Below are 25,187 nucleotides of genomic sequence, written 5' to 3'. Positions count from 1 at the left end.
CTAATATTCTCAAAACCTCTGAGGAAAATGCCTTGTATTACTTTCCTTCTTGGATTTTGCAAAACTGGAAATGAAAGAGATTAAAGAACCATCTCAAGATTTTGGAAGTGTTGCTTTTTTGTATCTGGGTTTCAAGCTAAGTATCCTTCACTTGGATAAATGCACGTTCTTGTTATAAGTTATCTTTTATATAATATGGATGCAATTACTAGGTCTTAACCAAGAGCATTTGCATTTCAGGGAAAGGAAGAATAAAAAAGCTGCTTCCCTTCTCTGTGTGTTAGAGTGCTTTTTGCACAGCACCTCTTTTGCTAAATCTGCTCTTTTCCCACGTTAGATGCATAGTGGGAAAGTGACATGAGGAGGAGGAGAGGAAGAAACAGAACTGACATACGCATGTGAGAAAGTACTTGTGATTTAAGAGAAGTGAGTCGTGCACACACACACAGAAGCTAAGTAGAAAAAGCTGACCAGATTTTTAGGTTGACTGAATGCTATCCATTTACCAGTGATTTTGGAAACATTACTTTAACAAAAGAAATGTGGCTACAGGTCCTTTTGGGGACTCATCATAATAAGGAGTTTCAGAGAAGTTAGAGCAAGAAAATCTTGACTGTTTTGAGAAATATGACTCAGTTCAAATCTGAATTCTGTTGAATTTCAAGAAAACCCTTTCTACTTGATGTTGCAGCGTAAGTGGGTATTAGAGCATAATTTTGTCAGCAGAAAGTTGTTTTTCTGGAAACAGCCATTAAGGAGTCATGCACTGGTCTGCACTGGATTCTATGGGCAAAGCCACTGACTGTTAATGAACTTGTCTGGCAGCCAGCAAAGCAATAAGAAATCGAAAATACCAGTATAAAAAGAGAACCAGGAGAACGGGGGCAGACTGCTTTTTAAAGGTATGCTTTCTAAGCCTTTTTTAGAAATTTTAAACATTGATTTAAAAACAATTTAAATATTTAGAACTCAGAGCTTCACTTTTTTTATTTCGAGGACAATGTCTGAAACTTGGGAAAGTCGTGGGAGCAAAAGATACTCAAAAATGGAATCACGTTTAGGTGTTTGGGAGGTGCAGGAGGATTTCTGTGAACCTGACATGTTTCTTAACAATAGTGTATGTGCATGTATGTTTGAGTGGTTCCTTTACAGATCATTTATATTTGCTTCAGTTTCCAAAAGGTCCATCTCTAAGACAGCAAAACAGATGGAGAGGCAATGTGTAAAGTGTGTCCTAGCGGAATACAGGAAGCCTCAGGAAAACTCCCTCAAACCACAGTGTTTTTTCTCCTGTTTTCAGTTCATCATTCCTCTTTTCCATCTTCCATCCCTTTTTGCCTCTAAAAACATTTCTTTTCACCAAAAGTCATATGAATGCTGTGAAAGGAAGAGAGGTGGGTTGTGTCAAGTATAGTTTCTTGTTCAAGTACACTATATGTGTATGATGCAAGTGAGCTGGCTAGATAGAAGCAGATGCCTTTCCTTCCTTATTTTGTTTAGTGTCAAGGGCAATTGTAACTGTAGAGGCTCACGTCCCAGAGGGGTATTGGAAATGATCGACTGTATTCCTGAAGAGTGTAATTATAGAGGTTTTTTTATATGTATAGAAAATATCTGCTGCTCAGACCTAATTAGGCTTGCAAATGCACATTATCCCAGAGTGCAATTCATAGCTGATAATGAAGTTGTTTCTGTAGGTTTGTAATATCTACTGGTCTTCTCAGTTCCAGTGGAGAATGATTGAGATACTTAAGGAAATGCGAGGAAAGCTTTCAGTTGCTCTTTTTTTAAATTAACCTCCAGAAAGAACACTTCTTTCTAATTCTCAGTTGTTACTTGACTTCAAAGTTGTTTATCCGTATTATTAAAAATTGTAGTTGTTTTTGAAGATTTATGAAAGTTAAGACCATCTATTCCTGTTACCTACTTAAATTCCTTTTCCAATTCTGCCATGGTCATGGCTTCAGCATTTTGTTACAAAGGTTTGGTGGGGGAGTATATCATATGATTTTTTTTTTTTTCCTTATTCATTGCATTACTATTAATATCTACATTATAAGATACTGACATTCAGGTGGGCTTTACAGGATGTAATTTAAAGCTTGCAAGGTTTTATTGTCAGCAGTTCAAACCACTGTGCTTTCTTTGTGGTGTATCCTGTTTTCCATTTGGTTCCTCAAGCATTCTAAGAAACCTGATCATGTTTCTTATGTGCAGATTTTGAAATGAAGTTGTATACCTGTGTGGCAAAGCCAAGAGTATGAAAGTAATACTGTAATGTTGGTGCATCATAAATTGTAAAATTTGCATTTGGAGCCTCAAATCTCTCTCCTGACAAGCTAACAATTCTAATGATCAGTCAGAGAATTAATGCATTGTGACAATCCCATTGTTTGCTTTTTAGTCCATTTTTAAAATAATGATTTCTGTTGCTCTTTTCTAGCTTAACAAATGGCGGCACAGTGTGTGACAAAGGTGGAGCTGACTGTTGCCTGCACCAATCTCTTGGATAAAGATATTGGTTCCAAGTCAGACCCACTGTGTGTGCTTCTCCAGAACACGAGTGGTCAGCAGTGGTATGAGGTACAGTTTGATGCTTCTCATGAATCTGCTAAAAACACAGTCTGACTCGTTGGACCTTTTAAAACACTGGAGCATATTGTTTAATTAAAATTAATTGTATACCAGCACCTCTGAATACTTTTCATCAGATTATGTTTATAATAGTTACACAGGGAGCACACTAATAATCGTTTTCTAGGAAATACTTACACCCGTCTGATTTTCAGCACTGTTCCCCCAGCTATGTGTGGACCAACAGAAGAAACCTTCCAAGTGTTTAAATGTGTTTTTATAAATACAATACTTCAAAACTAGGGTCTCATCCTGGATTTGACAATATTCCATTTTTATGTTGGTCTTCCCTATGCAGGAATAGATACTCCTTACAGCGAGCTAAGAAAACCAGGTCTTCAAATATGTCTGACTTATGACAGTGGATTTTGCAATATAATAGGGTTATTTAATTTGATGAAACTTTTGCAGGAAGATACAGCTTCATACTTTGTACTAAGAAGAACTTTTGAAAGTCTTTAATAATATGTTATTTGATTTGAGTGCTTGTTTGGTTGGTGAAATACTGGATAAAGTGGTATCTTTCTAACTGCAGGTTGATCGCACAGAAAGAGTTAAGAATTCTTTGAACCCAAAGTTTGCCAAGAAATTCCTAATTGATTACTATTTTGAGCTTGTTCAGAAACTTAAATTCGGAATATATGACATCGACAACAAAACATTTGATCTGAATGATGATGACTTCTTAGGAGAATTTGAATGTACACTGGGACAAGTAAGTATGAAGATGATTTCCCTGAGTATTAAGAAAATATATGTTGATGCGAATCATTAACCACTTATCTTAAATTTATCACTCTATTCTTGTGTAGTTAGGGTACTCTTAAGTTGAATAAGATTCCCTTAATTTGTTTTTTCAAGCCTCAGTTCAGTGTGTATACATTTTATTTGCAAAAGGTCTTGAGATGATGCCCTGAAATGTACTCTAGAATGGTGACTGTCCGGATTGTTGTCTGAAAGTAAGTGGACTGTCAATGAGAACAAAGTAGTAATGGCTGTTTATTTGCTCTAATTCTCAAATTATTACTTTTATGCTCTATAAAGAGAGAATTGGTGTATAGCAACGTAAGAATGTTCACATTGTAAACCTTGTAATTTGCTTTCCATTCAAGGCAAGCAGTGATTCTGGTTCTGACTACTGTTGATTTCACTCCCATTTCCCTGTTAAATTCTGCTACTGGTGCTGTCACAATCGGGCAGCTTCCTTTTTAACTTGTTCTTTCTAAGAGATCCTTTGAAGGCACTTCTTCTCAGGAGACTCTTCTTGGGATTTTTCCTCCCCTGTGTCTAAAGTATTTTTATTTTAAGTGCATTATGAAGATGGAAGCATTGTAAAATGAAATTCAGTAACAACTTGAAATTAATCCTTCATTCTTAAAGTAAAGAAGGACCTGTAGAATGAGTAGGTAGACTTCTGAGAAAGCATTGCCTGAAGAGGATAAAGTAACATCAACTAGAAACACTGCAGGGGGAGGCTGATGTTTGTTTGCATGACAAACATTGTGTTTATAAATGTTTGCTGAAGCCTTTTATGAAATGTGGCTTGCATGTGTTTGAATGGTATGTATGAAAAACTTCAGAACAATTTGAGATTGGAATTTAAGGTATTGTCTTTGTCTATATATGCATATCATGTTACTATAAGACATTTTATTTCATATTGCTTCTGCAACTGCATGTGTTCATCTGCATATGTATTTTAAAATTTTGAAGTGTGTCAAGTATTACCTGTTTATTTATAGGAGATCATGGGAAGTAAATGTAATGCTATCATTTTCATGATGACGGAAAAATTCTGAAAATGAAAATATCTCACTATCTCATTTAATTCCTTTGAAAATCTATTCAATTGTGCTAATAATGCTTGATACTCAAATTTTGTCTTGGCAGATAGTTTCTAACAGGACTCTAACAAAACCATTAGTACTTAAAAATGGCAGACCTGCTGGAAGAGGAAGTATTATGGTAAGACAATTGAGACAATAAATCTCTTCAGCATTTATCCTTAAATGTTTTTGTGGGATTTTTTTAGTTTGTTAATAGCTTGAACACAGTGTGTCTAATCTACAGTGCTGTAAAAATTATCTTAAAGCACTCTTTTTTTTCCTCCACTAATATTTCTTTGTCATCCAAAAGAGAACAGCCCACCTTCTGCATCTATAAGTCTCAATGTATCCATCAAAATAATTAGGGCATCCAATGTGCTACTGTTTAGGCAGTATCCTTAATTCTCAGTGTCATCATCTAGTGAATCCTAATGTCAAATCAAATTGTTCCCCCCTCCCCCCACCCCATTTTTTAATGATTCATTTGTGAGCATACGTGATTTTTTTAATGGAACTGTCATAGGAGTGTTGTGAAAATGAGAAAAGGACATAGTTCCTGAATACAAAATAAAATACTTATTTTGTTTGCCTATCTAGATTACAGCCGAAGAAGTGAAGGATAACAGAGTGGTTGTATTGGAAGTAGAAGCAAGGAAACTAGACAATAAGGTACTTAAGTGATTGCTGTTTCTTTGATAAAGCAGTAAAATCAGAATCTTGTCAAAACAGGAAGCATTAAAATGTTCTTTCTCATTTTTTGCTGAAATAGTTAAATCCATTAAGATTTTTTTGACACTGAAAAAGAAATTGAAGAAAGATTGCTTCAGAGTAACTTCATTGATTGTTTTGAAATGAATTATAACATATTCCTAAATGAGATAAGTGCATTGCAGGGATATTGCGTGAATAGCACGCTTCCATTAAAACCTAAATCTTTATACTTAATCATAAAGATTAATGAGTTTTGGTATATCCACTGGTTTGAATAGTTGGATCAATGATTACCTGTTAGCTCTCTCAAATGGTAACGAGTGTACTTGGAGCATATAAATCTGTTACATTAAATATTTTGGGGCTGGCTGAAAATTATTTAGAAAGACTTCTAAAATCAAAATTCAAAAGGAAAAAATGTTACTATTTTTCCCACTCGATTTAACGATACTTTTTTGAAACTAGATGAAATCCTTAGTTTCCTAACTATCCATCATAGTACTTACTACTGTAAGTATTCTTTTGTTTGAACTGCCAGGTATTTTGTATGTGGACACTGCATAACTTTTATCCTAAATTGATGGACATGTCCCGTTTTCTTCCTCTCTTTCACAGGTGGTGATATAATCAGACTTGCATTTCTTTGTCTAAAGCTTTTGTTCCTTGAATATGTAGTCTACTTTTTGTTAATCTAAGTGTGTTTTAACTAGCATTTAATGGCATTCATGCCACAGGCTGTTCTGGGATAATTACATGTTCTTTAAATACAGGATTTTTTTGGAAAGTCAGATCCTTATCTGGAATTCCACAAGCAGACTGGAGATGGAAACTGGGTGATGGTTCACAGAACAGAGGTAGGATGTTTTCAGTCAACAACCTAGAGACTTTGATTTCCAGTGTGTCACATCACTAGAAGTACAGGGCCTTACAGAAAGAAGAGAATGGTCTGGTAGCTGACATGCAGACCAGTTGGAAATCACCTCAGCTCTTCCACTGATTTTCTGATAGGACGGGAAGTCTACTTTACTTTGATTCTGGTTTATGCCATCCTATTTTAAAGGAAAATACTTTTTTTTTTTTTTAACTTTTTGCAATCTACAGGTGAACAAATGTTTTGAAAACTGCATACTCAGGGCCATTTGTCTTAGTGCTACTCTGAGGTTAGAACTTGGGCATTCTGTGACTGTGCTGTTCTTCTGTCAGTGTCACCTGGCTGTACTGTTTACTGATAGTCGTGGTCTAGTCCTGGCTGGCAACTAAGCCCCACGCAGCCGCTTGCTCACTCCACCATGGTGGGACGGGGGAAAGAATCGGAAGAGTAAGAATGAGAAAATTCATGGTTTGAGATAAAGACAGTTTAATAGGTACAGCAAAAGCTGCACACGCAAGCAAAGCAAAGCAAGGAATTCATTCACTGCTCCCCATCAGCAGGCAGGTGTTCAGCCATCTCCAGGTAAGCAGGGCTCCATCATGCGTAATGGTTTCTTGGGAAGACAGTTGCCATAACTCCGAACGTCCCTCCACCCCTTCCTTCTTCTTTGTCCCAGCTTTATATACTGAGCATGATGCTGTATGGTGTGGAATATCCCTTTGGCCAGCCTGGGTCAGCTGTCCTGGCTGTGTCCCCTCACAGCTTCCCGTGCACCCCCAGCCTTCTTGCTAGCAGGCCAGCGCGAGAAGCTGGACTGTCCTTGACTACTTAGCAATAACTCAAAACATCAGCACGTTATCAACCTTTTCTCATCCCAAATCCAAAACGTAGCCTCACACTGGCTTTTGTGAAGAAAATTAACTCTATTCTGGCTGAAGCCAGGACACTAATGAAACTTGTTATACCGAATGTTTGCATAGCAAGGGCAAGCCAAGGATAATGCTGAGTGAGGGAAAACGTGCTTGAGCAGTAGTGGCATTCCACCCAGGAGGAGGTGCAGAGGTCCTGTGGCAGCAACTGACAGGACAGGGGTAGGTTCAAAATGTCTCACTGCAGTGGAAGCTCAGGATCTAGTCACAACTGATGTACTGTGCACATTTGAAGTAGTGACCATATCAATTCTGAAGCATGGATGTTGAAGTATAAATCCTTTTTTTGTCAGATTATAAAAATAGTTTCTCTCATGAGGTGATTCTTCTACATAAAATGTATCTTTCCGTGAGTATTTCAGTAATGAATCCAGAATTTACCGTTCCAGCCTAGAGCTATCTGAAGGATTAGTTCTTTATGTTACAGATTTTAGAAACCTTTTTTATGTTACTAAGTATTATTTACAGTTTTCATTTTCAAAAGAGAGATTTAATTCTCTGTACTCCTGCAGTGCTGGAAATAGAAATACTACTATTACTAGGTATTGCTAATTAAATATTGCTTGTTGTGTGTAGTTTCTTATGCTTTCTAAGGTCATTATTGGGTGTATTTGGTATATTACAGATACTTTCCATTTGACAAATTCTGAAAGTCCTTCAATATTATTCTTAAATATCACTTATTAGCTTGAGAGACTGTGTGCAGTAGGGTGTCTTTTTATCCTCGTGCACTGTTTCTGCTTAACTATGCAACGAATTTCTTGAGGGAACCTTTCCATAAGTGGCATTTCAGAATAAATATAAGCTGGAGTGAATTGTAATCTCCAGAGAATTGATTTATTCAGACATTCCAATGTAATCTCTTTCTATGTTTTTTTTGGTAAGTCACACTTTCATATGTTTGTGTGTGTGTGTATATATGTGTGTGTGCTTATGAAAAAAACCCAACAATATCAATATTTATGTAATGATAAAGATACTTAATTTTTTGCAGTGTAGTAGCTGAATGATATAGTAGATCATGGTACAGTCTAGAAAAATAGGGAGTTGAAAGATACCATCTCTTTTGCATGATAGGAATGTTTAGGTTTTTTTATCCTATATGTTAGGATTTGGATTGCAGGAAGTGGTTGACAGCAGCATTAGTCAACTTTTTTTGCTTACAAAAATCATGGCATGAAGGTATGACCAATTACAATGACTACTTTCCACTCTTGTCATCAATACTATTCTTTTTTTGTTTGTTTTAACAGGTTATTAAAAACAATCTGAATCCTGTTTGGAGGCCTTTTAAAATCTCTCTCAATTCTCTGTGTTACAGTGACATGGATAAGTCAATCAAGGTAGTGTATATGAAATGTGTGTATGAATCAATGCATTAAAAAAAGCAGGATATGTAATAAGTGGACGATGTCTTTTTCTAGTTATTGCCTCTTTTTGTTTCTTAGTCTTATTTGAAAGTTGCAGAGATACATGCATGTTTTGGGAAGAAAAAAAATCTCACATTTGTGATGCATTATCTGGTAAAAGTTGGTCTTTGAAAATCTAGGAAACCCGTTAAACATAAGTAGCTTTGAAATCAACGGTGAAGTTTCTTATTTAGATCGTGCAGTTTTAGTGTTGCATCAGCCAGTGTTGGTGGTGTTAAGATACTGTATAGTGAAAGATGCATGGTAAAGGCTAGAATATGCTTTGCTTTATATTATCGATCTTGTAATACTTTGTTACTGGTGTGACAGGGAACACTAATGAAGTTCTTCTGATACAATTAATTACACTTAATATACTAGCTGAGTTAACAGATGTTGATACCAGTTGTATCTTGTGCATACCAAATGTAGCAACTTTTCTGCTCAGATGAATCTTTCGGTCAGAAAGGCAACCAAACCTGTGAAGGGACAGTTGCCAGGACTGGTCTTGCTCTTTGTATCTTCAAATCTTACCTTGAATAAATTATGTTTAACTTGTGAATGTTTTTCTTCAGGAATTCCCTTTAGGGGAAGCTAAACAACCAATCAAAATACCATTTATAAGCTATTATGAACATGTTAGGAACCTGATATTTTAGCATTTGGAAAAAAAAAAAAAATGAAACAAACCACTATACTTGCCATTCTTCCTCTGGGAAGGAGAAATGAGAGCATGATCTGCATGTGACAGGTATTAGTCATATGACTTGAGGCAGTCCTGGAAAATGCTTAACAGCCACAGGGAACTGGGTGTTACAAGCACCTGCATAGATTTAAATACGTAGTTATAGAGCAGACTAATGAATGGCTTTACAAGCCCAGAACCTGCTTCCCTTGCTGCTTCTGTGTTTGTTTTTTTTTTTTTTTCCCTTCTCATTCCTTTCTGCTTCCTTTTTCCTCAAAATAGCTATGACAGCTCTTACATTTCCATATACTGCACGTATATTTCTCCTTTTTGGTAAACAGCCATATTCAAAGTATAGACCATTTATTAAATTATATCTATTAAGATGGAGTTATTCTCAGCTCTATCATGATTTTAATGAAGTCTGTTCTTTGGAATCTTACCTCAGAAGTGTAGGTTTATTTCCAGAGGAAATAGATTTTGTTTGGAGTTGTTATGGTCTTGCAGACAGACAGTAGGATTATGCCTTTACTTAGAAATCTGGGAGCTATCGCTGCAAACATGAAAATGGAGACAAAACTGTATTATAATGTTGTTGAAGGATTAAACAATAATTTTAACGCTTTTATGTGCGCACAGTTGCATACATAATGGGCTATTTGTCATAGTAAGTAAAACCACCAACTGTTCCATGAGTGGCTTTTCACCTATTTAATGGCTTAGTTTGTGTATCCCCAGCAATGCACAAACCAAGCTGATTCTTTATCTTCTGTATTTATTGCTATATTCCTTGTGAGTGTGTTTGCAGTCAGTGAAGTCTTTATGTGTTGAAAATGTGAGCCTTTCATCTGGAGCAAGCATGCCTAGTTCTGCTGGGGAAATACATATGCGCTTTTATCACATGGTTCCCCAGTGCTATTGCATACATGGAACAACAAAAATATTTCTGTCTTGCCTGGAGTAAGAATTGAAGATTGACTTAGATGGGTCAAATATATCAAGCAAGACAAAATTTAATCCCTTTAAAAGGAAAAAGAAATAACTGTGCTAACTGTGTCGTCAGTTTTATACTTCAGGTACTGAAGCACTTGGCTGAGTATTTGATGGGCTTAATTTATAGCATTCAAAAGAATTTTTACACAGTATCTGCCATGAACTTTAATTTGTGGGTACTGTGGCTGCTTGTGTGAGTTTTAAGTTGTTGTTCAGTGCATGTGCATGCATTTTACTTATTTATTAGTGTGTTCAAAATGTAGGAGTAATGCAAGCCACAACATAAGGCATGTTCTGCACAGTGTAGAACTTACAATCTATGCATCATATTTTGTACTTCAACGTTACTAATTGTTTTCAGAAAGTTAATTCCTGTCCAAAGCTCAAGTGTATGTTGAGGTTGTTTGTTTTACTTTGTTATTCCGAAATGAAGTGGCCAAGTAACCAACTAAATCGTTTTTTGACTATAATGTAGGACTTCTTCCGTCTAGACAGACAGACATGAAAAGAGCTGTTCAATTTAAGCCATATATATTCAGAAGCTTTTTCTTGAAGTTTATATTTTGGTTCCAAATAATGGGGGAATTCTTACTTTTACTCTTGATTTACTATTGTTATTATTTATAATTATTAAAATATTTTAATTTGTATCTGTGTGATTTGATTAAGTTAGCTGGCGTGTCTGTGTTGCTAAACTGAAATAAAATATCAGAAGTGGATCTAATTAGCATACGTTCTAGATAAATACGTAGCTTTTGTCTAGAAAGGCAGTTGGGGCACATTCATAAGTTGAGCTTTTAAAAAATAAAAATTGCAGACACTATAAAGTTAAAGTAACAGTGGTAAAATTATGCTCACTTAAAATGATAGGTTCTCAAACAGAAAAAAACTATTTTTCACTCGTTCTGCCTTCTTTGGTGGGTTGGGGTGTTAAAGGATGAGTTGACTGAATAGTAAAACTTAGCATTAAACATAGAATACAGAAAAAGAGGGATTTTTAGTTGACATTCATACCCATGAAGTGTGAATCATAGTGACTGTTTAAATTTTATAATTTAAAAAAAAAAAAAAAAAGAAAAAGTCTTGTTTCTATGTTTAGGGCTGAACCTTCATATGCTTAGAAATTCTGAGTTATCTTAAAGATTAATAAAGTAATATAAAAGTATTAATAAAACTCATCATCACTAAATAACTGATTTACTAAATTTTTAGCTAGATGCTCACAGATAGTTAAATTGCCTTAATAACTCTGAAAAACTAAGTCTCTTAATCCATGATGACATTAAAAAAACCTACAGATTGCTTTCCTACTCTTCCTGACACCCTCTCGCTCCCAAAAAGTAGTTCAGTGTAATTGATGTTACCCGCTCATGCGGGACCTGACACTGCTTACTATTCTCATCTCTCCTTCACTTCAGGACGATCTGATAGGAAACTAGGTATATTGGCATTTACCCAATCTTAATCCATAATTTTTAGATGCAACTCTATGCAATTCTAAGACTGCAATGTGAGGAAAAACTCCATGATATAAGAGATTTAGGAATGTTATGGATGTTCAGCTTTGCCTGAACTAGAAATGCCATTGCGGTGTTTATTGCTTTGTAGGGCCTTTTCTGTTACTAACACTGAATAATGCTTCATTTTAGGTTGAATGCTATGACTATGATAGCGATGGGTCTCATGATCTCATAGGGAGTTTTCAAACTACGATGTCAAAACTGAAGGAAGCATCTCGGTCCTCACCTGTAAGTCTTATTCTAAACTGCCTGTGTGTTTTTGATAAGCTGTTTTACTCATTTTGGAGCAAAACTTACGTCACTGGAGTAGCAGGTATCAAATTGTGTTATGCTACACCTTAACAATGGTACTGTAGTTGAGGCTGACTCAGCATTTACGTTATGCATCCGCTTTCCTAGGTTTAATATCTTGGTTACAGTTTTTAATATTACATATCTAAATACCCAACCGTCAGCAAAAATGAATGTCACTAATCATAAAAATACGGAAATAAAAAGATTTAGTGTGTCAAAGACAACTGCAGTGACATTTGTACTGCATTCTAAAAGGCTAAAGCCTGTAGTATTTTTTTCAGATTTTACTCAGTCCTTTATTTCAAGTATGGCATTTATCAACTCTAATGCATATTTTAGTGAATATGAAAAAATTCAGTATTCATGCCACTGCACAAAAATGCAATTGAATGCGTTACATTAGGTGGCTCTTCTTTAAAGTGAAATTACCCTTCCTGTTCTTACGAACTATAACAAACGTGCAAACCTTTTAATAGACAAGGTTTACATTGAGAAGAAGAAAGGTGGTGTAGCCACCTTATCATAAATGTTTGTTTTATGGACATGTATGATGTCAAAATATTTTACCATCTTTTCCTTTATTTCTGTAAAACCTGCAGAACTGCTCCTGCATTAATAATAATGAGATATATTGAGTGCCTGCTTGTACTTTCCCATCATCTTGAGTGTTGCATTTGTACTAAATTCTTCAGAGCTGTTGAATGTGAAGAGTCAACCTTGACTGTAGTGGTTTTGGTTGCTGCTTTGTGCCCTGTGATGCTTTTCTTCTAGATACCTGTTTCTGTATTCATTTTGAATTACGCATGGTTCAGTTTAATGCCTCTTACGATTTTATATTGTTTGTAAGGAATTTTGTATTTGTATCTTGTCATGGTTTAACCTCAGCTGGCAATTAAGCACCATGCAGCTGCTCGCTCACTCCTCCCTGCCTCCTGGAGGCATGGGGAAAAGAATTGGGAAGAAAAAAAAAAAGTAAAACTCATGCCTTGAGACTTTGAGTTGTTTAATAGGACAGGAAGGGAAGAGAAAAGAACAATAACAAAGATAAAAGAATAGTAATAAAGATAAAAGAATATACAAAACAAGTGATGCATGGTACAGTTGCTCACCACCCACTGACTGATGCCCAACCAGTTCCCGAGATGCGGTCACCCCCTCCGGCCAACTCCCCCCAGTTTATATACTGGGCATGACATTATATGGTATGGAATATCCTTTTGGCCATTCTGGGTCAGCTGTCCTGGCTGTGCCCCCTCCCAGCTTCTGTGCACCTCCTCACTGGCAGAGCATGGAAAGCTGAAAAGTCCTTGACTTAGTATAAACGCTACTTAGCAACAACTAAAACATCAGTGTGTTAGCAACATTATTCTTATACTAAATCCAAAACACAGCACTATACCAGCTACTAGGAAGGAAATTAACTCTATCCCAGCTGAAACCAGGACAATATCATATGCATGTAATTCATGTGCTGCCTAGTTGGAGCTCTTAGGTGTTTTTCTCTTCTTTTCAAGATTTTCAGGGACCAGGTGGTATCAGCTGATAGTGATTCTTCCTATTATTGTAATTTAAGTGTGGGGAAAAAAAAACAGTGGGAGAGCAGCAGTATTTCATAAAATCCTTTTTTCTGCCTTTTTTAATGGAGATTTTATGAACCTTTTAAAAAGATGTTTTTCTTAGTGTTTTTTTTAAAGTTGCATTTTTGTTATAGAGGAGTACCCTAAATTAAACAAACCTAGCAGGTTTGTATGTTCACGTTTTCAAGCACATATTTTTTGAAAGAACTCTGATAGTTACTTAAGTCAGTAAGATGAAGCAAAGATAAGAGACAAAACAAATAATGTGCTTCAGGTTTCTTCTACTCTTCAAAGGAACTAACCTATAATCCTGTGTGATTTGATTGATTCGATAATGTACATAAAATATTTCCAGTGCACACTAGAATTTGACTTTATATACTCCAAGTGTGATCTTTAGTTACTCCCACAATTCTGACATCAGCTGCACCTGTGAGAGATTTGGCACAACTTCTTTCAAGTTTTCTTGAGGCAAGTGTTGGTGTGACTCTATACCCTCAGTTGCTGAAAAAAATGATCATGTATGACTGGAGTGAATAGGTGGCTTTCCATTTTCTGGAGAATTGCTGATTTTTTTTTTTTCCCCATCCCTTAAGGTGTATCTTCCCCCAGGCGTGCTGTTTGTGTGCTCTGGTTGGAGGATTATAAAATGTAGTTGAAAGATTATACATGCTATGCATCCCATGGCCGTTATTAGTGATTACCTCACCAATTGACATACTACAAACACAAGTCCCTGAAAGACACTTTCATCAAATAGAAGTGATGCTGGTCGTGAAATGTCCAAAAAAAAAAGAAGGAAAAAAGAGGTGTGTAGAATTCTTGGGTGCTGACCTTGTTAGTGCATTTTTTCGCTTGAGATTAATTGCGAGATCACTTTTTAAAACTTAATTAACTTAAGACAAAGCAGTGGAACCTGTTTCTTGCACTGAGCCAGAAGACATGTCTGGAATACGTCCTCTAGACTGTTTAAGCACCAGACGCGCTGCATTGTGCCATTATGACCGTATGATGGCAGGAGCTGCTTAATCTAGCTGTTGATTTACTTGGAGGTTAAGGTATTGGTTTAATTAATGAAGCCTCAACAACTGATTTTGGAAGATTAAACTTCATATTTTGTATGTTACTGCCACAGCTGCTGGAAGATGATACAGAATTTCTTTGACTTGTTGAAATACAGTTGTCTACATATTTGTAAGCTTTTGGGTGAGAGACAATTCCTGTCTTGATAATGGGGTTTTTATTTCTTATTTTGGGCAGGCTGGCTTTAATTTTGCTTGACAGTGAAATAAACTGCACTATTAATACAAGCCCAAAGTATTAGTCTTAGAATAAAGAATTTTTAAATTTGTTGTTTAAATGATATTTATAGTGCTTTTTTTGGATTTGTTTGCATTCATGCAGGTTGAATTTGAGTGCATCAATGAAAAGAAAAGACAGAAGAAAAAAAACTATAAAAACTCTGGCATTGTGAGTGTTAAGCACTGTGAGGTCAGTAAGATATTTTAGTATAACCTTTTTTTTAAGTGTTCAGCCATAGCTCTCATCTAGTACGCCTTCACCCTCAAACTGTAAGAAACTTTGAAATGTCTGAAAATTCCAGACACAGTAAATATTTAAGGGCTGTGATTCATATAAGGAGACAGATTGACAGCTGAATCACATGTCTGTCCTTCCCTGTCCCCTGACTTTCTTTTGAAGATGCCATCTATATGGCAAAGGTTGCTTACCAATTTGTAAGGCCATTCATGAACCACTGCAATTCCCAACTCACCATTTTATGGTGAATTAAAATCTGGTAAGTCTGTCATAGTATGTTGTTTTATAAATGATAGTGCTTTTGGAGCTGCTTTATTGTCTGCCTGTAATTTTGCAGAAGGCCTGATTCTGATGCACTATGTGATGGCACATGCTGTAAATATCCTCACTGCAGTGGGTGGGTGGGTGGGATATCTATAGAGTAAAAGTAGTGCTTTGCATGGCTAAAGATAACAAACATGGAACCTCAAAAGTTGCTGCAGTAATACTGTTTATCTCTCATAAAAAAAAAAGTTAATTTCTATCTTTAACTTCTATTTTTAGATTATAGTAGAGTGCACATTCCTTGATTACATCATGGGTGGGTGTCAGCTGAATTTCACTGTAAGTTAAATCATTTATGTAAAGTAGCTTTTGAGTTCTATAACAAACTGAAGTATTAAATTAATTGCCAGTGTTCTTCATTTGCCTTTTTTTTTTTTTTTTTCTCTGTAGCATAGAGGGGGAAGCCATTTTGCCAGAGTCCATCTAGTTTGTTCAGAAAAAAATATTTTCTTTACTCATGGCACAAACTTCTGAACCTGTAGCTATCTTTGTTCGGAACTAGCTGAGTGGTATGGATGGAGACCAAGGAGAAATTTACAGTTCTCTGATTTATTTCAAGTTTCCTTTACATAAGGACTTCTTTTTTTTTTTTTTTCCCACATTTCCTCTGACCATTTCATTTTTGCCCTTGATGGTGATTTTCAAGGCCTTTTGCTTAATGAAAGCAACATACAGAAGCCATTGTATGGGTTAGGACTCTTAAGTTATGTAATTTATGAACGAAATGCAGCACAAATAACAGTAAAATGTCTTCACCCTGGTAAGAGGTCTCATCACCAAAGCAGAGAAGACCCATTGAGGTCAGAGAGAACTATCTCTAGGCTTTTGTGGTGTCTGCCTAGTAATACTTCTGAGAGGAAAGACGTGTATGGCAAGATACAGGCTGAAATTAATTTCACAGCTGTAGCAGCTGTGAATGGTAACAAGTCTTATGAGGAGTGGCTGAGGGAACTGGGCTTGTTTAGTCTGTAGAAGAGGAGACTGAGGGGAGACCTTATGGCTCTCTACAACTACCTGAAAGGGGGTTGTGGTGACGAGGGTGTTGGTCTCTTCTCCCAAGTAACTAGTGATAGGACGAGAGGAAATAGCCTCAAGTTGCACCAGGGGAGGTTTAGACTAGGTATTAGGAAAAATTTCTTGACTGAGAGAGTGGTCAAGCATTGGAACAGGCTGCCCAGGGAGGTGGTGGAGTCACCATCTCTGGAAGTGTTCAAAAAACATGTGGATGTGGCGCTTCAGGACATGGTTTAGGGAACATGGTGGCGTTGGGTTAATGATTGGACTTGATTATCTTGAAGGTCCTTTCCAACCTTAGTGATTCTGTGAAAGTAAACACAGTGAAAACCTGACAGATGAAAGTCATTTCAGCCCTTCTGGGAGATGCAGAGCTTCTGCTGGTTTTGTAGTGCCATTGTTTTAGGAGTGTTAATATTCCAAGAAACCTGCATCTAAGTGTTGTGCCTGTTAGATTTTTAGATGTCCTAGTAACTATTGTTAACAACTCTCATGATTTTCACTTTGGCTTTGCCAGAGATAAGAAACATAATTTTACCTCTAACAGCAATTTGATATAAATACTGCATTTGACAGGTGGGGATAGATTTTACAGGCTCCAATGGAGACCCTCGCTCTCCAGACTCTCTGCATTACCTCAGCCCTAATGGAGTTAATGAATACCTAACAGCCATTTGGTCTGTAGGAATGGTCATTCAGGATTATGATACGTAAGTGTTAGATTTTTATTTAAATCTTGTTTAGATATCTATAGATTTTTGTGCTAGTTTCTTAAACCAGTGTTGAAGATGCTAGCAGATACATCAGAATCAAAATTCTGAATGAATGAATTCAGAATTAAATGTAGAGCTGAAAAAGACTTCATAATCATTGCACAGTCACATAATCACAAGCAGAAGCTTGTGTTTACAGCAGACAAGCAAGGCTTTTCATCTGTGATATAAAAAGCAGCATTAATTTAAATAAATGCTTGCATTCTTGTCAGTTTGGTGCTAAAGACTGGTCTAGGTCCTAGAAACAATTACAGGGGGGAACTTCGATTTAATTTTGTCTCTTAATGCTTAATAAGCAGCATTTTAATGATCAAAAGCAGCAGTGAACTAAACTTACTGAACTATGACAGCTTTTAAAGAAAGGCACTAATTTCATTTTCTTTAAAATCGCTTTTTTAGAGATAAGATGTTTCCAGCTTTTGGATTTGGTGCACAAATACCCCCTTCCTTTCAGGTAATGGAATACGTAAATGCACTACATAAGACAACCAAAAGCACTTACTTCAGGAGGAGATTGTATATGCAGTCCTGACTGTGTCTTTTGTGTATTGACAGGTGTCACATGAGTTCCCATTAAATTTTAACCCATCAAACCCATTCTGTAATGGTAAGTCTGAGAAGGTAACAGCAGACCTAGAGAATAAAAAGTCTAAGGTGAAGGAATAAAAACACTTGAAAGGTGAACTGTGAAGCATGTTTTTCTAATTAACCAATGAGTGTAGCAGGAAACAATTTTATAACCATTTTCTTAGTTGTTAGAAATAACACTTGGTCTCTCTTCTGTAATGATTTGCGAAAGAAGTGTTGTAAACAGCTAGGGCACAGTACAGGTAACCTGGGAATGGTTCTCTCATGTTGTCAAGCCACTTCATTGTGCTTCACTGCTGGTGTGGACTTGTCCGGTTTGAGTATGATGCCTGTTCAACGTGGTCTCTCTGACCACACTGCCAGGTGAAGAGAGCTGTTGTAATTGTCACATGCACTTGAGCATGCAGTATGTGGCCTTTCTATGTGCATAAAGCCAGCCATGTTAAGTATGGGCTTAAGCATTGGTCAAGCTGAAGGCCTCCATTGCTCATGACATTTATTTTTTTCGTCATGTTTAGTTTTAAATCATTGCGTCATCACTTTAAATAACTGATATATACCGTGTTTTAGGAAGATCAAGTGCTTCAAAATACCTTAATTCTAATATGAAAAATGTAATATGTTCTGTTTGTGTTCTCTAGGAATCCAAGGCATTGTTGATGCATATCGGGCTTGTCTTCCCCAAGTGAAGTTATATGGGCCAACAAATTTTTCTCCAATTATAAATCATGTGGCAAGATTTGCTGCTGCAGCTACACAACAGCAAACAGCATCTGTAAGTTCTTTATGGTAGTGTGTGTATTTTTCATACTTTTTTCTTTCCGTTCCAGTTTATAAATACTATTTTTCTCTTTTAAGCATGTAAGTGTACTTGTTTTGACAGCTGGCCATTTACAATGTGAATTGGTGTTTGGCACCCTTAAAACAAGATGAAAGCTAACTGATTTTTGCGGATTGTACACAACAGTTCTCCTAAATGAACTAAAACTCTTCAGAGTTGCAGTATCAACTTAAAAATACATGGCACTTCTATGGTATCTTCTATTCAAAGCTCTTGTAGTGCTATAGAGGTGTTAAAGTCTAATTTTTAAGCCTTTGCATATAGGAGAGTGATTTAACCTCAGCTGAAAAAAATCAACTAGGCCTTGCTTCACATCACATAGCTGAGAGAATTAAGTAAGGTAACAACAAAATGGAGGATATAGCTCCTGACACCTAGGTACAAACATAGATAATTAACTGTCCTTATTATAAAGCTTTCGGTGCTGTATGTGCTGTGCTCTCCTCCCTATTAAAATTGTATGCATGACTTGTTGACCATACTAGGAAATGGGAAGTCTGAAGAGCAAGTCTTGAGTATCAAATTGTTTAGATAATCACACAAGTTCAGCAAATCTGAAGCCATATATATCCAAATTCATTGATGATATTAAATACTAGTATCTCAGATGTCATGTAATATCAGAAAATAAGATTAGCTATTTTGCATATGAAAGTACCTGTGGAAACCAATTTGGAAAAGAGCTATGGATTTTCATATGCCAAGAGGTTTATAAGGTTTTGCCTTAGTAGTCTTTCAGTATTAACTGTCATCAATATATATATTCAAAAAGTAGCAAAATTTCTGCACTTTCTGAGAGTGCAATATGCCTAGCAAGGGATTTATATTTTATGCCTGAAAGGACAGACTGGATCGATGGGCAGAGGTCGACTGTATGAGGTTTAATAAGGCCAAGTGCAGGGTCCTGCACTTCGGCCACAACAACCCCATGCAACGCTACAGGCTTGGGGAGGAGTGGCTGGAGAGCTGCCTGGTGGAAGGGGACCTGGGGGTGCTGGTTGACAGCCAACCGAATATGAGCCGGCAGTGTGCCCAGGTGGCCAAGAAGGCCAACAGCGTCCTGGCCTGTATCAGAAATAGTGTGGCCAGCAGGAGTAGGGAAGTGATTGTGCCCCTGTACTCGGCACTGGTGAGGCCGCACCTTGAATCCTGTGTTCAGTTTTGGGCCCCTCACTACAAGAAGGATGTTGAGGTGCTGGAGCGTGTCCAGAGAAGGGCAACGAAGCTGGTGAGGGGTCTGGAGCACAAGTCTTATGAGGAGCAGCTGAGGGAACTGGGGTTGTTTAGTCTGGAGAAGAGGAGGCTGAGGGGAGACCTTATCACTCTCTACAACTACCTGAAAGGGGGTTGTGGCGATGAGGGCGCTGGTCTCTTTGCCCAAGTAACTAGCGATAGGACGAGAGGAAATGGCCTCAAGTTGCGCCAGGGGAGGTTTAGATCGGATATTAGGGAAAATTTCTTCACTGAGAGGGTGGTCAGGCATTGGAACAGGCTGCCCAGGGAGGTGGTGGAGTCGCCATCTCTGGAAGCGTTCAAAAAACGTGTGGATGTGGCGCTTCAAGACATGGTTTAGGGGACATGGTGCTTCTGGATTAATGGTTGGACTTGATGATCTTGAAGGTCCTTTCCAACCTTAGTGATTCTGTGATTCTGTGATATATTGAGAAATTTTACTGCCTCACCATTTAATGCATATCATAGATATTTTGGGTTGGATTTTGGTTTTGGGGATTGGTGGTTTTTGTTTCCAGTATTGAGGAAGTATAAGAAGAGAGGAATAAATCTAGTGTGATGTGCTATCATGCTGCTGGCCATAGCCTTCTCTGATCATGGTTGCTTTGTAGACGTTCTTGCTGGAGTGGGGGAATGGAGTGGTGAGGAGCAATGAGAAAAAAGTGATGCTTGAACACAGGAGTTAAGGGAAAACTAATTCTTTTTGGAGGCAGGTAAGGGAAGATGAGAAGCAAAGTATTGAAGAGGAAGACTTCGAAGAATACTGGTAGTACCTTTGGAACTTGAATTTGTGCTGCCCAGTAATTCTCTGAAATGAACCAAGGGGAGACCAGAAGTTCAAAAAGTATTTGATAGTTTCTGCACTTTGTACTTGTAGCTTGTTCTTGATACTTCAATCCAGAACAGAGGCTAAGATGCCAACTTTTAGAAGACCTGGCAGTATAGTGGAAGCAACTCAAGTGGTACTTGAATAAATTACCAAAGTACTGCAAGGTGGTCTCAGGTGCCATAGTAATTAACTTAATAAAGCAGCTAGAAAACATGATTAAAGGAATCTGAAAATGGGTGTGATGTTTTTCAGCACAAAAAGATGTGTTTAATCTATATTTAGGATTTTAGGAATAAACTGAAAAAATGAAGGCTTGTTCCATTACCTTTGGTAGTACTCTTTTGTTCATCTGTTCTTAACTGAATGAAGCAAGGGGTAGCATATTGTAAAGGTATTGATAGACCAGAAAGGAAAAGTTTCACGGGTTTTGTCTGTCCAAAACCTCAGCAAACTGCCTTCTATCCCAGGACAAATACTTGGAAGATAGGTTAAACGTTGGTTTGTCTGGGGATTTTGGGGAGGAGAAGGGTGATACCATTGGGGTTTTGTGTGGTGGCTGCTTAAAGGTGACTTCTTTTAAAAGATTATGTTGCCCTTATAAATTTCTTTGGACTGTGCAGATGAAGCCTGACCACAACTTTAGGTGTTTGATTGTAAAATTCAGTGAGTGCATTGAACATGCTCAAAGTGACAACAGTATGTAGTCTGTATGTGCGTTTTTCTAAGTGTACGTGCCTATGTGTTTTCTATTTCTTTGTCATAACACAGTGTTTATTGATTTGACAGCAATACTTTATACTTCTGATCATAACGGATGGTGTGATAACAGACCTTGATCAAACTCGAACTGCCATAGTTAATGCTTCAAAATTGCCCATGTCCATTATCATTGTTGGTGTTGGAGGAGCAGACTTTGATGCTATGGAGTTTCTTGATGGTGACAATGGAGTTCTTCGGTCCTCATCTGGAGAACCAGCTGTCAGAGACATTGTCCAGTTTGTGCCATTCAGGAAGTTCCAAAATGTAAGTAACCTTAATGGTATGCCTCATAAATATTGTGCTGGGTTTTCTAGGATACCCTCTATATAGTCCAAAGCTTTTGCAGTGTCTCCAAAATGACCTCTGAAGTCTGAGAGAAGTCTTTATCAAATGCAAAAAAAAAAAAAAAGATGATTTCAGTATCTCTAGAATTCCCATTAGGTGAGCTGGTTCATGTTCAAAAAGACTTCATTTCTGGTTTGAGCACTGCATTTTTGACAAGTTGCTGCAGGGGAATGACGTTTGTAAATCTCCTTCAGACTTGATTAAACAAGGAAGAATTTACTGTGGTTTTGTTCTTACAGAAAACTGTTTTTTATTGTGGATGCCCATTTGTAAATGTGGATTAGTCTCACATTTTAGTGCAGTGTTAAAATTCAAGACTAAATCAGGGAGGTCATAATCAGCAGAAATTTTGTGTGGGCACAAAAGTGGTGATAGTTTTCATTTACTTTAAAGCAAATATACCAAAACCATAGGTGGTGAAAGAATGGAGTCCTGATTTTCTTGCTGTTAGAACCCAATAAAATATGCACAGACTAATATAGTCTGGATTTGAAATGTCCTATCACTGGAAAAAGTCAATTAAAAAAAACAACCAACCAAAAAAAAACCCCACACAACAAAATTTCCTCAGGATGGGGAAGATAAGATCAATATTTTTGTTTCCATTTTAATATGTTCTAATTTTGTTTTGTTTCTTAATATTAAGCTTGTTAATAATATTTTACTTTTGATACAAGTTCTTGTTTAATCCCAGAGCAACTCAGGCAGACCGAAAGGAGAAAGAGAGCAAAATCAATATAGAATATGCTTACTGAATACTTGGATGTAGATTAACTAGGGTCAGTGTTCAGTATAAAATTATATATTCAAATGCTTTCAGTTTCTAGAAAAAGGGGTGCATTTTTTCTCCACGGATACTTAGTCTTACCGAAAAAAACCAGTATCTCTGGAAGAGCTGCTCTGTAGCAGTACAGTTACTGTGGATGACACTTGGTGCAAAAGGTTGCAGATGATTAGACAAGCTCCTCAAGAGTCATCTTAAGCAGATAATGGAAGTGTGTTTACATGGCTGACGTTCGATATCTGCACTCTGTGTGTGTATTTCATATGACAAAAGGTGTCTACAGACAGGGCAGCCCTTTGTGCACCCAGCTCCTATTACTTCAGTGGAAGAAAGCAGCCAGCTGGTTCCTGGTAATGGGAGCGAGAAGGTGAAGATGTAAGGGAAGCTTTCATCTCTCCCACAAGGCCGCTGTGTAAAGTCCCCTGTAAAATGTCAGACTTAATTGGCCTAGTAAAGGAGTTACTTATTACCTGTCTTAGGATCTCCTTTAACAGTTGCTGGAATCTGAAACTTTGTGTTCTTGTTTTTGTAAGTCTCCAAAAGAAGCTCTGGCGCAGTGTGTCCTGGCAGAAGTCCCTCAGCAAGTGGTGAACTACTTCAGCACCTACAAGCTGCAACCACCTAAGAATCCTGCTGCAAAGTGAATGGGCTGAGACTTTGTGTTTGCTTTACTTGCTGTATCTCCAGACTTGGGTTCTCGAGATACTTCTCTATACATGTATACACACCCCTCTGTATGGTAACATCTGTTAGCTTTTCCCTGCACATCACTTTGCCAAGTGTGCCTTTTAAGGGCCAAAATTGCGTTCCTGTTAATATTTAATGTTGATTTGAGAGGTCGGGCTTGCATGGGTGAATTTTATTTTCAGAAGTAAGAGTGGAAAAAAAAAATAAAAGAGGTTGAATATGCAGAGATAAGGGGGAGAATAGCTGGAAGTAGGACACCTACCTCTTTGATAAATATGGCCAGTGGGAGCGTTCACTTACTTTTGTGGGGATCAACACTGAGGACTGCAGTTTCTCACTGGTCATAAAACCAATCTGAAATGAAAAAGAAGGTATATCCCCACCAAGCAGATAAATGTTTGTATGTGCTTCAAGGAATCTGGAATACTTGAGACTTCTGTATCTGTTAAGCCACCATAACACAATTTTGTCACAGGAGTTTCATAATTAGACGAGTGCCAGAACAGCGCGTAAAGGCCCTCCTTGCATGCCAGTTCAACTTTTGCCACTTCAGTGCCTTTGGCCAATGCCTGGCATTCAGGCCTGTGTGAACATGAGCCAAAGAAGTCATTAAAGTATATACTCTTTTGTAGTATGCATCTGTTAAGGTAGTACAGGAATAGCTAGAGTGAGTCAAGGTAAACTTCTAACATCTCAGAAGATACTAATGGCCTTTGAGACTACTACTGTAAAGGCTGTAAGATGTGTTTCAGTGTGTACTGTGCTGGAAAAAAGGAACTCCAGATTTTGTTTTGGTTGGGGTTTTGTTTTAGTTTTGGTTTGTTTTTTTTGTTTTTTTAAACTATTGATCTTTATAGGGGTTTTTGTGAAGTGGGAATTCACTTTTCAGTTAAAAAGTTTTGCCTGATTTATAATTGCATATTTTCAAGCAAAGGCAGTTCTCAAAAACGCTACCTAATTTATATTTGTTTTGTCATATTCTGAATCTTGCTTCTTTTTCATGAGCTCACTAATGAAAAGTGCCTGCAAAAAACCAATCTTGCCTCTTCCCTCCCAGTAGGAAATCATAAGAAAGTCTTTGAGTTATAATCCCGTAATCATATTGCTTTTCTCTAGGGCAAACAACTTCTGGTTTATGTTCTTGGCCTGAGCTTTCTATTCACCATTTATACCAAGTGTAAATCATGTTTGCTTAGTGGACAGATGAATCTTTCTTGTCTCCCAATTGTGTACTGCTTTCTGAGCATCTCTTCTGATCCTCTCAGTGCATGTCATGTAAGTGGATGTAAAGGTCTCATTTATCACTTCCAAAATGCCCACCCTAAACATTAATTCTAAAGTTTCACATTTGAAGTATTTTAGAGTTAGACATCCAACTGATCTTATTTTGGATGGTCTAGCTGTAACATGTGAGAACAGAATGGACTAATGCTAAATTCAGCATACTTGAGTACTCAAGATTGCACCAGGTCATAGTGTATGTGACTTCTTAGTTGCTGGAGCTGCTCTCTTGGTTTGGTTTGGTTTTTTTCCCATACACATAGAATCCTGTCAAAAATCTGAATTCACAGCAACATTGATGGACGAGAGATACACATGCTGTAAAACATGCCAAATGTTTTGTAGACAGTTGGCAAGTTATCAATCATGGATGAATATGTTATTCTCTACTTCATTCTCCTTGGTGGAAGGGGGTCCTAAATAGTTTCGATAGTGGAATACTAAGAGATTTTGTTTCATGTTAAGCCGAGCTCTTTCTTTTCTGAAATCTAATTCATGTATTTGTTTATATAAAAATCTACAGTCATTTTTTTATCAGTGTAGTGCAAATGTGTTACTACTTTATATACCAATTATAATGAAGTGTCATTGCCAGATATGCAACATAAAATACTAAGATCAAGGAAGTCGTTACAATGAACCTAAATCACATTGCTGCAGATTGTTATTGTATGATTTTGGAACAGTAAACTGTTCTGATAGGAGTACAGGATACTAAAGTTCCTCTGAGCTGTCTGCCAA

General features: G+C 37.2%; 1 protein-coding gene across 1 annotated transcript; it reads left to right on the top strand.

Moving 5' to 3' along the window:
- Positions 1-1,507: 1,507 nt before the first annotated feature.
- On the top strand, positions 1,508-23,122 carry CPNE3 (copine 3; the record flags this gene model as incomplete). Its single annotated transcript, XM_082015078.1, has 15 exons — positions 1,508-2,583; positions 3,170-3,349; positions 4,525-4,599; positions 5,058-5,129; positions 5,942-6,025; positions 8,225-8,314; positions 11,708-11,806; positions 14,854-14,940; positions 15,532-15,591; positions 16,903-17,036; positions 17,499-17,553; positions 17,655-17,706; positions 18,329-18,462; positions 21,377-21,613; positions 23,012-23,122. Exons 1-15 carry the CDS (start codon positions 2,452-2,454, stop codon positions 23,120-23,122), a joined length of 1,602 nt encoding a protein of 533 aa, XP_081871204.1. The 5' UTR covers positions 1,508-2,451.
- Positions 23,123-25,187: the final 2,065 nt, after the last annotated feature.

This window comes from Phaethon aethereus (genome assembly GCF_964289735.1).
Source record: "Phaethon aethereus genome assembly, chromosome: 2".
In the NCBI taxonomy this organism is placed as follows: Eukaryota; Metazoa; Chordata; class Aves; order Phaethontiformes; family Phaethontidae; genus Phaethon; species Phaethon aethereus.
This window is presented reverse-complemented; position numbering and strand designations above follow the sequence as displayed.